The sequence below is a fragment of the Lampris incognitus genome, chromosome 10 (assembly GCF_029633865.1).
Source record: "Lampris incognitus isolate fLamInc1 chromosome 10, fLamInc1.hap2, whole genome shotgun sequence".
Classification (NCBI taxonomy): Eukaryota; Metazoa; Chordata; class Actinopteri; order Lampriformes; family Lampridae; genus Lampris; species Lampris incognitus.
Window position 1 is genome coordinate 6,103,510 of NC_079220.1, and position 14,089 is coordinate 6,117,598.

General features: G+C 46.7%; 1 protein-coding gene across 1 annotated transcript in view; it reads right to left on the minus strand.

Annotated features, from left to right (window-relative positions):
* The window catches only part of prkcbb (protein kinase C, beta b), a 170,099-nt gene that overhangs the window by 54,352 nt on the left and 101,658 nt on the right, over window positions 1–14,089 (minus strand). Inside the window, exons 6-7 of the mRNA XM_056287403.1 lie at window positions 6,635–6,791; window positions 1,833–1,967 (exon numbers count right to left, since the gene is read on the minus strand). Coding sequence (XP_056143378.1) covers window positions 1,833–1,967; window positions 6,635–6,791 — 292 coding nt within the window. The remainder of the gene's footprint in view (window positions 1–1,832; window positions 1,968–6,634; window positions 6,792–14,089) is intronic.

A 14,089-nucleotide genomic window follows, 5' to 3' on the forward strand; every position in this document is an offset into this window, starting at 1 on the left:
ATCATATGATGATAATCATTAATGTACCAACACACTTATGGTAATATTCTCATAAATATTATAATTATCATAATAGTATAATTCTAACAATATTACAAGGTTAAGAAAACCAGGCTCACGTCTCACAGTTACATTGTTTCTACTTGCATGTAGTACATGTGGATACAAAACAACCTCTTCCTATGGGGAGTGTAGTCAGCACCACTTAGGGGTGTGTGTGTGTGTGTGTGTGTGTGTGTGTGTGTGTACCAGTGATTTTGCGTGTGTATCTGTGTGTCTTTATGTGTCTCCGTGTGTTTCTCTTTGTTCTCTGTGTCTCTTTGTGTGTCTTTTTAATTTCTATGTGTTTCTGTGTGTCTCTCCGTGTAGTCTGACGCCAGAAGGCAGGGGGCTTATAAACTACACACAGATGGAGCACAAAAATGCCTTTACACACACACACACACACACACACACACACACACACACACACACCCACACACACGTATGCACATTCTCTCTGGACAGGTTGTTAATGGCATCTCTCCCATTTCACCTCAAACACTGGCATCTCATTAAAAAAAACTGACAGGGCGGTGTCAGCGAAAAGAGAGAGAGAGAGAGAGAGGTATAGAGAGGTAGATGACTGAGAGGAAGAGGAAGACAGAGCGACGGAGAGATAGAAAAATCAGACGAAGGAGGGAGGTGGAGACACTGCCACTGAATACCACCAGAATAAAGAGAACGGCTCAAACTATCCCCCCCCCCCACAGCACAGTAATGAGCAAGGTCACCTCCATCTCCACCCTCCCTCCTCCTGCTCATGCCCAACTCTCCACCTGCACTTTTCCCTTCCATCCACCCACCCACAGATCCATCCACTCACCCATAATCCATCCATCCATCTATTTATCCAACATCCATCCACCCACAGATCCATCCACCCATCCATAATCCATCCGTCCATTTATCCAACATCCATCACCCACAGATCCATCCACTCACCCATAATCCATCCATCCATCCACCCACATATCCATCCACTCATCCAACATTCACCCACCCATCCATCCATTCATCCTCTTTCATGCCAGAGAGAAGGCCATAAAGATTTTACCCCTTCTGTCATTCCATCACCCATTCATGATTTCATCTATCTCCTTGTCCAGCTACCTTTCATCAGTTCATTCCTTCCCTGTCTCTCTTCATCCTTCCTTCCTTCCATCCCTCCCTCCATCTGCTCATCCCTCCATCATTCAAAATTCATGGCTGTATGGAATTCATGCAATCCATCCATCCATCCCTTGTTCATCTGTCTTTGTCTGTCCATCCATCCATCCATCCATCCATCCATCCATCCATCCATCCATCCATCCATCCATCCATACATACATACATCCAGTCAGCCATTCATAATCCATCCATCCATTCAACTATCCATCCCTTGTTCATCTGTCTTTGTCTGTCCATCCATCATCATCCATTCATCCATCCATTCATAATCCCTCCATCCATCCATCCCTTGTTCATCTGTCTTTGTCTGTCCATCCATTCATCCATCCATTCATAATCCATCCATCCATTCAACTATCCATCCCTTGTTCATCTGTCTTTGTCCATCCATCCATCCATTCATAATCAATCCATCCATCATCCATCCATCAATTGATCCAGCCATCCATCCATCTCCTTAGATGCCAAGGACATAACTCCATAAAGACTTTACTCACTCTGTCATTCCATCACCCATTCATCACTTTATCAATATCCAACCAACCATTTGTAATTAAGTCATTCCCTTCTTTTCTCCACCTGTTTCCCCATCCATCCATCCATCCAACCAACCATCTTACCATCCGTCCACGCCTTGTTTATGGAGTTCAGAGATGCCAAAGGACAATGAACCCATGAAGTCATTCCGGCTGGTCAGGTCCCAATCCCACACTTCCACTGACAGACGGCGGTCCTTATCGTATTCCTTCAGATGGCTGGGAGACAGTCACAATCACAGACATGATCATAATCACATCACTTAATTCACTAACGACAAAGCCATTAGAGCCTCCTTTGTGTATTTGTACAGCAGACAGCTGTTTCTCGTGTGTCGTAACAAACAAGTGCGTTGTAACACAACACAGAACTCTTACACGTTGTGTTAGCAGATGATTTCTTTACTGTGCAACAACAATGCTAGATGTTTTGTTCTTTCAAAACAATGGACTGTTGGTAAAATAATGACGGACACAGCCATCTGCTAATCAGTGCCCAGTAACCTCTACTATACCCTGCCCCCATAACAAGCTCCGCCTCAAATCTGACAGCAGCTTTGCTCAAAGGTACACAAGATAACACCAGATTAAAATGACAGAGAAAAGGGGCAAGGTGTTGGTGGAACAGTGAAACATGTCCGTGTTATGTCCAGGGGCTGGTGGACATGAGGCTCTGACCCCCGGTCTGAATCAGAAATGTCTTCTGTGGATGAAAGACACACACACAGGCACACTTACACAACTCAATGTTATGCTAGCTACTGTTAGCTTTGTCTGCTCACTAGCTAGATGTTTACTGACAAACACCTGATGAAGTTTAAACTAAACCATTACCATAAACCATTATTATAATCCATAATAATAAACCATTATTATATACCATTATAATAAACCATTATTATTATAAACCATTATTATATACCATTATAATAAACCATTATTATTATAAACCATTACAATAAACTGTTATTAAAAACCATTATAATAAACCATTATTATAAAAAATTATTATGAACCATTACTATAAACCATTATCATTATAAACCATTATTATAATCCATAATAATAAACCATTATAATAAACCATTATTATCATAAACCATTACAATAAACTGTTATTAAAAACCATTATAATAAACCATTATTATAAAACATTATTATGAACCATTACTATAAACCATTATCATTATAAACCATTACTATAAACCATTATCATTATAAACCATTACAATAAACCATTATTAAAAACCATTATTATAAGCCATTATTACAGCGACGCTCATCTAAGTAGTTTATTGGACATGCATCCATTATCCAAGCCACTTATCCTGCTCTCAGGGTCATGGGGATGCTGGAGACTAGCCCAGCAGTCATTGGGCAGCAGGCAGGGAGACACCCTGGACAAGCCGCCAGTCCATCACAGCCCCCCCCACCCCCCTCCACACACACACAAACACACACACATTCACATCTAGGGACAATTTAGTATGACCGATTCACCTGACCTACATGTCTTTGGATTGTGGGAGGAAACCGGAGCCCCCGGAGGAAACCCACGCAGACACGGGGAGAACATGCAAACTCCACACAGAGGACGACCCGGGACGACCCCCAAGGTTGGACTACCCCGGGGCTTGAACCCAGGACCTTCTTGCTGTGAGGCGACCGCGAGTCTGCATGCAAGGCCAGACTAGGGTGCCGGTGTGCATCTCTTGCCCATGTACTGATCTGTCTGTTGTCTCTGACATACTGATGAGTCCCACTTGTCTGTGAGTTTGTGTATGGTCTGGGTAGACTGTGGAACTGAACTGCCTTCTGGGATAAATGAAGTTGTCTGAATCTGAATCTGACCACTGCGCCAGCGTGTCAGTTTATTGGACATGGCAAATGTAATTCAGGGAGGCGGGCTGAGGGAAGTTCTGCCAACTGTCTTTAGTGGTTATTTTTCCTTTAGTTGATAACCACTATGGTGGATGAACAAAACTGTATGACCCTCCACATCCAAAAATAATCCACGGTCCACAGCAGGACGTTGTCCAAAAAATAAAGCACCATTTATGATAAATGGCAAAAGAATACAACGCTCCCAAGTTCAAACACTTAGATGAAGTTAGGATTGAAAGGATAAATTTAAGATTGTTTTAAACAAAGTTGGAGCAGCGTCTGTGGCAGCCTGCACACAGGAGAAGTTTGCCTCCGGGCTTTCTACCAGAATGCATCAGGGCTTTCTACCAGAATGCATCAGGGCTTTCTGCCAGAATGCATCAGGACTTTCTACCAGAACGCATCAGGACTTTCTACCAGAATGCATCAGGGCTTTCTACCAGAACGCATCAGGACTTTCAGGCAAATTCACTGAACTTGCCTAAACTTAACCTACCCTTAAACTTATCTCAACCTAATGCTTACCTTAACCGATCCCCAATTACATCCGGCCAATTACCCCACTCTTGCAAGCCGTCCCGGTCGCTGCTCCACCCCCTCTGCAGATCTGGGGAGGGCTGCAGACTACCACATGCCTCCTCCCATACATGTGGAGTCACCAGCCGCTTCTTTTCACCTGACAGTGAGGAGTTTCACCAGGGGGACGTAGCGCGTGGGAGGATCACGCTATTCCCCCCAGTTCCCCCTCCCCCCTAAACAGGAGTCCCGACCGACCAGAGGAGGCGCTAGTGCAGCTACCAGGACACATATCCACAACTGGCTTCCTAACCGCCGACACGGCCAATTGTGTCTGTAGGGACGCCGGACCAAGCCGAAGGTAGCACGGGGATTCGAACCGGCGATCCCCGTGTTGGTAGGCAACGGAATAGACGGCTACGCTACCAAGACGCCCAAACCAATAGCTAACTTTAACCCAGCTGATAGCTAACCCTCAACCTAATCCTAACCTTAACCTAAAGCTTCTATTAGAAAGGCTTTCTGGCAGAAACAAAGCCTCTTTATTTGGTATTGTATTCTTACAACAAAATGTGTTCTCTGCATTTAACCCATCCTATTGTATAGGAGCAGTGGGCAGCTGCAGCGCCCCAGGACCAACTCCAGTTCTTCTTTCCATTGCCTTGCTCAAGGGCACAGGCAGGAGTATTAACCCGAACATGCATGTCTTTTTGATGGTGGGAGGAAACCGGAGCACCCGGAGGAAACCCACGCAGACACGGGGAGAACATGCAAACTCCACACAGAAAGGACCCGGGAGGGCCTGGGAGGGTTCGATCCCAGGACCTCCTTGCTGTGAGGCAATAGAGGTAACCACTGGGCCACCGTGTCACTTTCTGGCACAACGGCTTGAAGGCAAACTTCTGCCTGGACTTGAGATAGTAGGGTCAAAGACTGTCTCTTCCTGCTTCGGCCACACCTTCCATGTCGCATCACTTGCCCTTATATCCCAGCAGCCCATCCGCTGCAGCCACTAGGGAGTTGACTCAAACACAAAGGGAGCACGAGACACTGCAGTCTGAAATATAAACATTTTGGCTCCTACACTGTCAATTGGGCAAAATGTGGGAGAAGTTTAGTGAGTCTGCAGCTTGACACAGAACTTGTACAAAGGCCACTTCTGTGCAGGGCTTGTCTTGGCAGAGGTGTTTCCGGAGATATACACTTTATTTATCCCAGGTATCCCGATAGCTTATCATAGCCATTTAGATGGCTGGGAGCGATAGGCGGGCGTGGGGGGAAGGATACTGTTCTCCAGATAATGTTGTAGATATACTGAGCTTTGTAAGTCAAACAGTTTCTGTGACCTAACCATCACACTCACATTAAGGCCTGCACACAGCTTCTTCTTTTGGCTTTTTCCCTGTTTCTCGGGGATCGCCACAGCGGATTTAACAGTTTCCATGGGTACCGTGTGAGGGCACAGCACCAATGACGGTCGTTAACCCGGGCCTCGACCGAACCGGTATGGTCTTGTCAATCCGCATACTGATTTGGCAAAATTTGACGTCGGGTGCCCTTCCTGACACAACCACTAACCCTACAGACGGGGCACAAGTGAAGCGCTGGATGCCATCCCAGTACTCATGGACTTGTGCCCACGTCTGTAGCTAAGTCCTGCATACATAATGACCCTAACCAGGACTCATGTTCACTATTTCTGTTTTGTTTGGATAGGTCATGAAGTATATTTTCTTGAACCTGTTCACCTGTGTTATATTTGAAAGCAGAAGTTCCCTCACGAGTCCTCAAGGAACCCCTACCCCCTGAGCCTTAACAGGTAGACCCGCTTGTAACTACTCAACCAATCATATTATAGCCCTTAATTATTTCAGGTGTTGCAAACCTGTCGAAATTAAGCGCTTTTTTTGACCCCCCCCTTTTCTCCCCAGTTGTACTTGGACAATTACCCCACTCTTCCGAGCTGTCCTGGTTGCTGCTCCACCCCCTCTGCTGATCCGGGGAGGGCTGCAGACTACCACATGCCTCCTCCGATACATGTGGAGTCGCCAGCCGCTTGTTTTCACCTGACAGTGAGGAGTTTCGCCAGGGGGACGTAGCACGTGGGAGGATCACACTATTCCCCCCCCCAAACAGGTGCCCTGACCGACCAGAGGAGGCGCTAGTGCAGCGACCAGGACACATACCCACATCCGGCTCCCCACCCGCAGACACAGCCAATTGTGTCTGTAGGGACACCCGACCAAGCCAGAGGTAACACGGGGATTTGAGCCGGCGAACCCCGTGTTGGTAGGCAATGGAATAGACCGCTACGCTTCCTGGATGCCCAAGCCTGCCTACCTCAAAGGATTAGAGAGAAAACCTGCAGGAGATGCGGTCCTTGAGAACTGGATTGGGAAACACTGATTGGGAAACACTGACAAATAAAGATATTAAAAGCACCAGACACAGACACACACACATATATATATATAAAAAAAGTTTACAATTTGAAGGTCTCGTTCCAGGTGGGGTTCAGGCAGCATTTGATGGTCTTGGTCTTCTGTTTGCTCTCGCTTCGCGGGTCTGGGATCAGTTTAAGTTTAACATAGGGGTCTGACAGACCGTTGGGGTCCATAGGAACGAGGTTCCTGCCTTCTTTGACTGGAAGAGAGAGAGAGAGAGAGAGAGAGAGAGAGACAGAGAGAGAGAGAGAGAGAGAGAATGAATATCATATTTTAACATCCACTTTATTAAAAGTGCTTCAGCCGATACAGATCGGGGGCCTAAAGCATAAACCATCCAGAGGGTCCATGATTATCCTGCCAGGCACCCAACCAAACAACAACAACAACAGAAAGAGAAGGAGAAAGTGCAGAAGAACTAATGAGGGACAAGAGGGGGGGGGGGGACGCCTCTAAGTGCGTGATTGTGTTACTAATGTGTAGTTGTGTATGTGTATACATGTGTGCTGTGTGTGTGTGTGTGTGTGTGTGTGTGAGTAATGTGTCTGGATGTGTATGAGAATGTGTGTTATGGGCGTGCATGTGAAGTATATGCGTTATGGTTTGTGTGTGTGTGTGTGTGTGTGTGTGTGCGTCCGCGTGTCCTGGCAGCGTTTCAGCTACCTCCTCGGCGGGGTGGAGGAGGTCTCTCAACCTGTATTTAGCCCACATAACTCTGAAAGTCTGCGCTGAAACAAATTGAAAATTAAATTACTCTGGGCAGCATTTCCTGCAGGCGTTTCTCCTTGACTGAGGCTGGACCCGCCTAGTAAATTACTGGCCAAAAACATCTCTACACACACACACACACACACACACACACACACACACACACGCGCACACCCGCAGTAGCATGTGTCATAACCTCTCACAGTTAAATGGGGGGGGAAAGCCACAGGGTTGCCAGATATGTTTGCAATGACCATGTGGACGAATGAAGGTCGCGGGCTCGAACACTAATCCCCTTATTGTGGCAACTATTATTTGAGCGGTAATTGTATTCCAGAAGCGTAACGCCCCCTGTGTTTGAATCTGAGCGTGTGTGTGTGTATGTGTTTGCATGTGCGTTTATTAGTGTGTAATTGCAGTCGACGGTCAAGTCGTGAGGTCACATCCAATTACCAGAAGCGGAGCAGGGCCAGCGCCGCTGTTCTTAAGCTGCTCGCCCGGGACACACTTAAGAACACACTTACACACACACACAAACCGACTTGAATGCACAAGAGGAGGGCATACGTACACACACACGTGCAGGAAAACGCACACACGCGCTAACACTTAATGGCCGTACATGCATGAGCGCCCAGCGGCGCCGCAGCACAGACGGCACAAAGCACTCAGCGGCTGCAGCTCAGTGATGAATGCGCCTCATGTAGCTGCTGAGCGGACATGACAGGCCGGGGCTGTACGGCACAAGCGGCGCTGCGCTAATGCCTAGCCGGGCTAGCCGGGCTGGCCCGCGCGGCTTTCTGCCAGCGCCCGAACATCCACTTAAAACCGGTCTGCGAGGGGGGACACCGTGAACCGAAGCCCGTTACAGCTGTATGTGTGCGTTTAGGTTGGGTATTTGTTGTCGTGGATGATGTCAAAGAGGAAATGGAACTCTTAAAACCCAAGCAGTAATACGACCTACTTCCTATTTTCACCATTTGCCAAATTGTGAGTTTTCTGTGTGTGTGTGTGTGTGTGTGGGGGGGGCTATTTCCCCTAGTCCCCCCCCCCCGAACAAGAGCCCCGACCGACCAGAGGAGGCGCTAGTGCAGTGACCAGGACCGATACCCACATCCGGCTTCCAAACCCGCAGACACGACCAATTTGGTCTGGAGGGACGCCTGACCAAGTCGGAGTTAACACGGGGATTCGAACTGGCGATGTCTGTGTTGGTAGGCAATGGAATGGACCACCACACCACCCAGATGCACCTATTTCCTATTTTGACCATTTACCGAACTGTGAGTTTTCTGTTTTTTTTTTTTTTAGCACACTTTGCAAAAGAGACCTATCGGGCGTCCGGGTGGCGTAGCGGTCTATTTCGTTGCCTACCAACACGCGTATCGCCGGTTCGAATCCCCGTGTTACCTCCGGCTTTGTCGGGCATCCCTACAGACACAATTGACTGTGTCTGTGGGTGGGAAGCCGCATGTGGGTATGTGTCCTGGTTGCTGCACTACCCCCACCTCCAGTCCATCGTGGCGCCGGTTGGGTTGGGCTGGGTTGGGTTGGGAGGGGGGTAACTGGGGGGGGGTAGCGTGATCCTCCCACACGCTACGTCTCCCTGGTGAAACTCCTCACTGTCAGGTGAAAAGAAGCAGCTGGTGACTCCACATGTATGGGAGGAGGCATGTGGTGGTCTGCAGCCCTCGGCAGAGGGGGCGGAGCAGTGACCGGGACGGCTTGGAAGAGTGGGGTAATTGGCCAAGGACAATTGGTGAGAAAAGTGGAGGGGGGGAGGGGTCCACAAAAAAAGAGACCTATCCTTGTCTTGGATTCCTTCACTTCCTTTTTAAACACTTAGCTGCTGTAAGACACTCTTGGTTACTACTAGATATGCTTTGGTCCTGGAGACATGGTTCTCTACAGTAGAGGACCGTTTGGTCCTTCAGCAGCCCTTTGGCTTTTATTAAGGTAGTCGATTACGCAAACGTTCTTATCGCAAAAATGGGAAAAGGGCAAAAGCCCGAATGAAAACAAAACAGGAAAAAACTTCAAGTGGGAATAAAATAAAAGGGAGTTTGGGTTTTTGTGTGCAACTGTGTTCAGTAGCTACACGAGGTGACCCACGGCAGCGCTACGCCGTCGCTGAGGCTGGTCACATGAATATTACATGACGCCCGTTCTATGTGACCATTACATGCTGGGAAGGGGGGGGGGGTACCAGCACAGCAGCCCAATACCCTCATAGGACAGGACCCCCATGTGTGTGTGTGTGTGTGTGCGCTCAAGAGACACAAAGAGAAAGGGGACGGGAAAGCAAGAGAGTGCTTTTGAATTTCTACGCATGTGTTAAGTGTGTGTGTGTAAGTTTTTTGCCTTCATGTAAGTGTTAGTGTGTAAGAGAGGCAGAGACACACCAAGAGAGCAAAGAAAAAAGAAAGAGAGAGAGAGGGGGGGGAGGGACTGGGGTTGTTTCTGTGTTGTTCACTCATTGTTCATTGTAATATTTATGTGTACTGTGATTTGGCGGCAGTACAAATGCCTTGGTCTTGTCATGCCAGCAAAGTGAACTTAACTGAATTAAACTGAACTGAACTGAATTAAACTGAAGTGAACTGAATTAAACTGAACTGAACTGAATTAAACTTAACTGAACTGAATTAAACTGAACTGAACTGAGTTAAACTGAACTGAATTAAACTGAAGTGAACTGAATTAAACTGAACTGAACTGAATTAAACTTAACTGAACTGAATTAAACTGATCTGAACAGAACTGAGCTGAACTGAATTAAACTGAACTGAATTGAACTGAACTGAATTAAACTGAAGTGAACTGAAATAAACTGAACTGAAATAAACTGAACTGAATTGAATTAAACTGAAGTGAACTGAAATAAACTGAACTGAACTGAATTAAACTGAACTGAATTAAACTGAACTGAGCTGAACTGAGCTGAACTGAATTAAACTGAACTGAATTGAACTGAAATAAACTGAACTGAAATAAACTGAAGTGAACTGAAATAAACTGAACTGAACTGAATTAAACTGAACTGAACTGAAATAAACTGAACTGAATTAAACTGAAGTGAACTGAAATAAACTGAACTGAATTAAACTGAAGTGAACTGAAATAAACTGAACTGAACTGAATTAAACTGAACTGAATTAAACTGAACTGAGCTGAACTGAGCTGAACTGAATTAAACTGAACTGAATTAAACTGAACTGAGCTGAACTGAACTGAACTGAATTAAACTGGACTGAATTGAACTGAAATAAACTGAACTGAACTGAATTAAACTGAACTGAACTGAATTGAGAGGATGTAGGGTGAGAAGCATACTAAAAGTCAGAGAGATAGAGAGAGACAAAGAGAGAAAGACAAAGAGGAAAGAGAGGAAGAGACAAAGAGAGAGAGAAAGAGAGTAGGAGAGAGACAGAGAGAATGTGAGAGAGAGACTGAGTAAGAGAGACAGACAGAGAGAGAGAAAGACATAGATAGAAAGAAAGAAGGAGAGAAAGACATAGATAGAAAGAAAGGAGAGAAAGACAGAAAAAGAGAAAGTGAGAGGACAGAAAGAAAGAGAAAGACAGACAGAAAGACAGAGAAAGGGGGAGACAAAAAAAAGAGTAAGAGAGAAGGAACGAGACAAAGAGAGAGAGAAAGAGAGTAGGGGAGAGAGCGACAGACAGAGAGAAAGCGAGAGAGAAAGCCTCCTACAGACTGAGGTTTTAGCGATCCTATAAGTCTACTGCGAGCCACGCTGTGCGGTATGGATCTAAGAAACGTGGGTACGACATCAAGTGTGACGTATGTAGACTGTATGATGACAACACTACTGAATCGCAGGCTACGACGCAAGTCCATAAAAACGTCATCAGCATGCGTCATTGCGTGTAACCAATCTACGCCGCTGGTAGAGCAACAGGACGCCAAGCAGGAATCCGGTCCTTTGAATAGTCGCCGCAGCTCGTTTTGTTGCTCATTTTGTTAGCTCGCTTTAGCTCGTTTTGTTGAATCCATCACATTCGGGTCACAGATGCTAACAAGTCTGTTTGTTTGTGTTTAGCGCCAGCAAAGAGTCTGCGTGGCGTTGATCAGTGCGTCGTTTCGTGCTGCATTTCTATTGGTTGGTTAGCAGACGTAGGTCGTAGCAGCCGTCACGTTGTGAGATGGTCATCCCACATTTCGGACACTGTCGGACTTTTGTCCGAGGTTGTCTTCGGTCGCAAGATCCTATTAACGGCCGTCTTTGGACCCCTCTCACAGGGCGACGTATAGGACCACCGTTTTGGAGCCACGACCAAAGATATCGCCACGTTTAGTCATCTTTTGTCTGAGACGGCCCAAATCACATCATCTGTAGGAGGACAGACACACATGCAGAGAGAAACAGACAGAGAGAGAGAGAGAGAGAGAGAGAGAGAGAGAGAGAGAGAGAGAGAGAGAGAGAGAGAGAGAGAGAGAGAGAGAGAGGGACCGAGAGAGAGAGAGAGAGAGAGAGAGAGAGAGAGGGGACCGAGAGAGAGAGAGAGAGAGAGAGAGAGGAGAGAGAGAGAGAGAGAGAGAGAGAGAGAGAGAGAGAGAGAGAGAGAGAGGAGAGAGAGAGAGAGAGGGGGAGAGGGGAGAGAGAGAGAGAGAGAGAGAGAGAGAGAGAGAGGGAGAGAGAGAGAGAGAGAGAGAGAGAGAGAGAGAGAGAGAGAGAGAGAGAGAGGGAGAGGGAGAGAGAGGAGAGAGAGAGAGAGAGAGACGGAGAAAGAGAGAGAGAGAGAGAGAGAGAGAGAGAGAGAGAGAGAGAGAGAGGAGAGAGAGAGAGAGAGAGAGAGAGAGAGAGGGAGAGAGAGAGAGAGAGAGAGAGAGAGAGAGAGAGGGAGAGAGAGAGAGAGAGTGCTGCAGCAGCAGAATATATGTTGGGATTGTGTGTGTGGGCGTTTGCGGTTCCCCTTCTCCCATGTGACACCGTCTCATAGGATTCTTAGTAGGATTCCTGTGTACTGTGGTACACAGACATGGTACCACGGTACCTTCCCTGCACCGTAGACTCCATTAGCGGTACAGGATACTGGAGATAATCCCTCTTCAGTATCCTGGAGTCATAGGACAGACTGGAATCTGGTGTGAAACAGTGGTTAAACTTCATTTTCATTTCAGTGTATGACGGCTGGTGGGCACTACGTCATCTATCTAGTCTTATATTTGTAGTTTTTGCCCTCGTGCATGTTGGTTGTTGTACAATTGTACTCATCGTCTTGTTTGAGTAGATTTTCGACACAGGACCACCGCTGGACTCAGCTTTACAACGGTGTCTTATGGGACAAGTGAGCAGGAGTGTTAAACGTGTCCCTTAAACAACAAACGCCCCCTAGTGTGTCAGTCAGACTGTGTCCATGACTGTCCATTATCTATGACTTCTCTATTGTGCTGGCCGGCCAGTTTATAAATGGTTACTACTACCTATGGTAAGTATAGGCTGCTACTTCCTGTAGGTCGAACCAGGAAGTAGATCAGCAATGTCATCCCCCATAGACATTTTAGGTCATAGCTTTTAACTTTTATTTTCAATTTCACTAAAAAATAGGTGGTTTTCTGCTTCCGGTGTGGGAAGATGGCAGCGAGAATTCACGTTTGCAGCGAACTCACCCAGTACCGACCACGCACTGTCTTTGTCTATGTCTGCGTTTAAGTTTTGTCTTAGTTTGATGGCTGGGAGGGCTGGTCCTGGATCGGCTGGGAGAGCTCGGTCCGCTGCGTCCTGTGGGCCCAGGGACCACAGCCCTGCCTGGAGCTGCGACCAAGGCGGTAAAACCGAGGGCGGGGTGACAGGACGAGGAAGCGGGGTAGGCTATGCTAACTGCTAGCCTATGCAGACCGCCAGTTCCGATAACACCATGGGTGTCTGGCTGGGAGAGCTGGCGTTGGATCAGCTGGGGGAGCCTGGTGGTGCGACTGGTGGGCCCAAGGACCACGGCCCCTGGCTGGAGCTGCATCTGAGGAGGAAGCACTGAGGGCGGTCTGATAGGACGCGGAAGCAGGGCAGGCTAAGCTAACTGCTAGCCCATGCAGACCGGCAGTCATCCTAGCTGGCGTTCGTTGCCTTGGACAGTGTTTTTTTTTTTTTAGTTTGGATATATGTGTTAGTTAGTATGTTTGTTCTTGAAGTTCTTGTAGGTTTTTGGATATGTGTTTTTGTCTTTGTGTTGCACTGCTGTGGGCTGCGGGTAATCGGTACTCCGTATAAAAATAAAGTGCTCCTGTTCCTGATTCCTGGCTTATATTGGACTGATAATTGGGTTCAAATGTGCCAATGTTCGTGTTCAGTCGTCCCATACGACACCATTGTAAAGCTGAGTCCAGCAGTGGTCCCATGTCCAAAGCCTACAAAATGAAGCCGGTGAGTAAAATGAATCATAACCGATATCCAAGATGGCAAAAACTACAAAGATAAGACCCAGGTTGTAAAAAGCCAGAATTATCCTTCAAGGGATTGAGGCTTTAAAGATACAAATATGAAGACCTTTGTTTTTGTTGATCATACTGACACCTATGGTGATACTTGGTAACTGCAGTGTTGTTTGATCGCTCTAAATCTCAAGATGTCCATTCAAAACGAACCGGAGTCAGCAGTAGGGATGGGTGACAGGGCTGATTTCTTTTCAATCCGATACCAAGCCATACTCTTCCTGTTGAACTAAGGCAAACCAAGTCTCTATCTTCCCTTAAATCTCACCTTAAAACTTTTCTTTTTATGAAAGTTTTTATTTTTGTTTATGAAAAACATTTTATTTCTTATTTTTATTT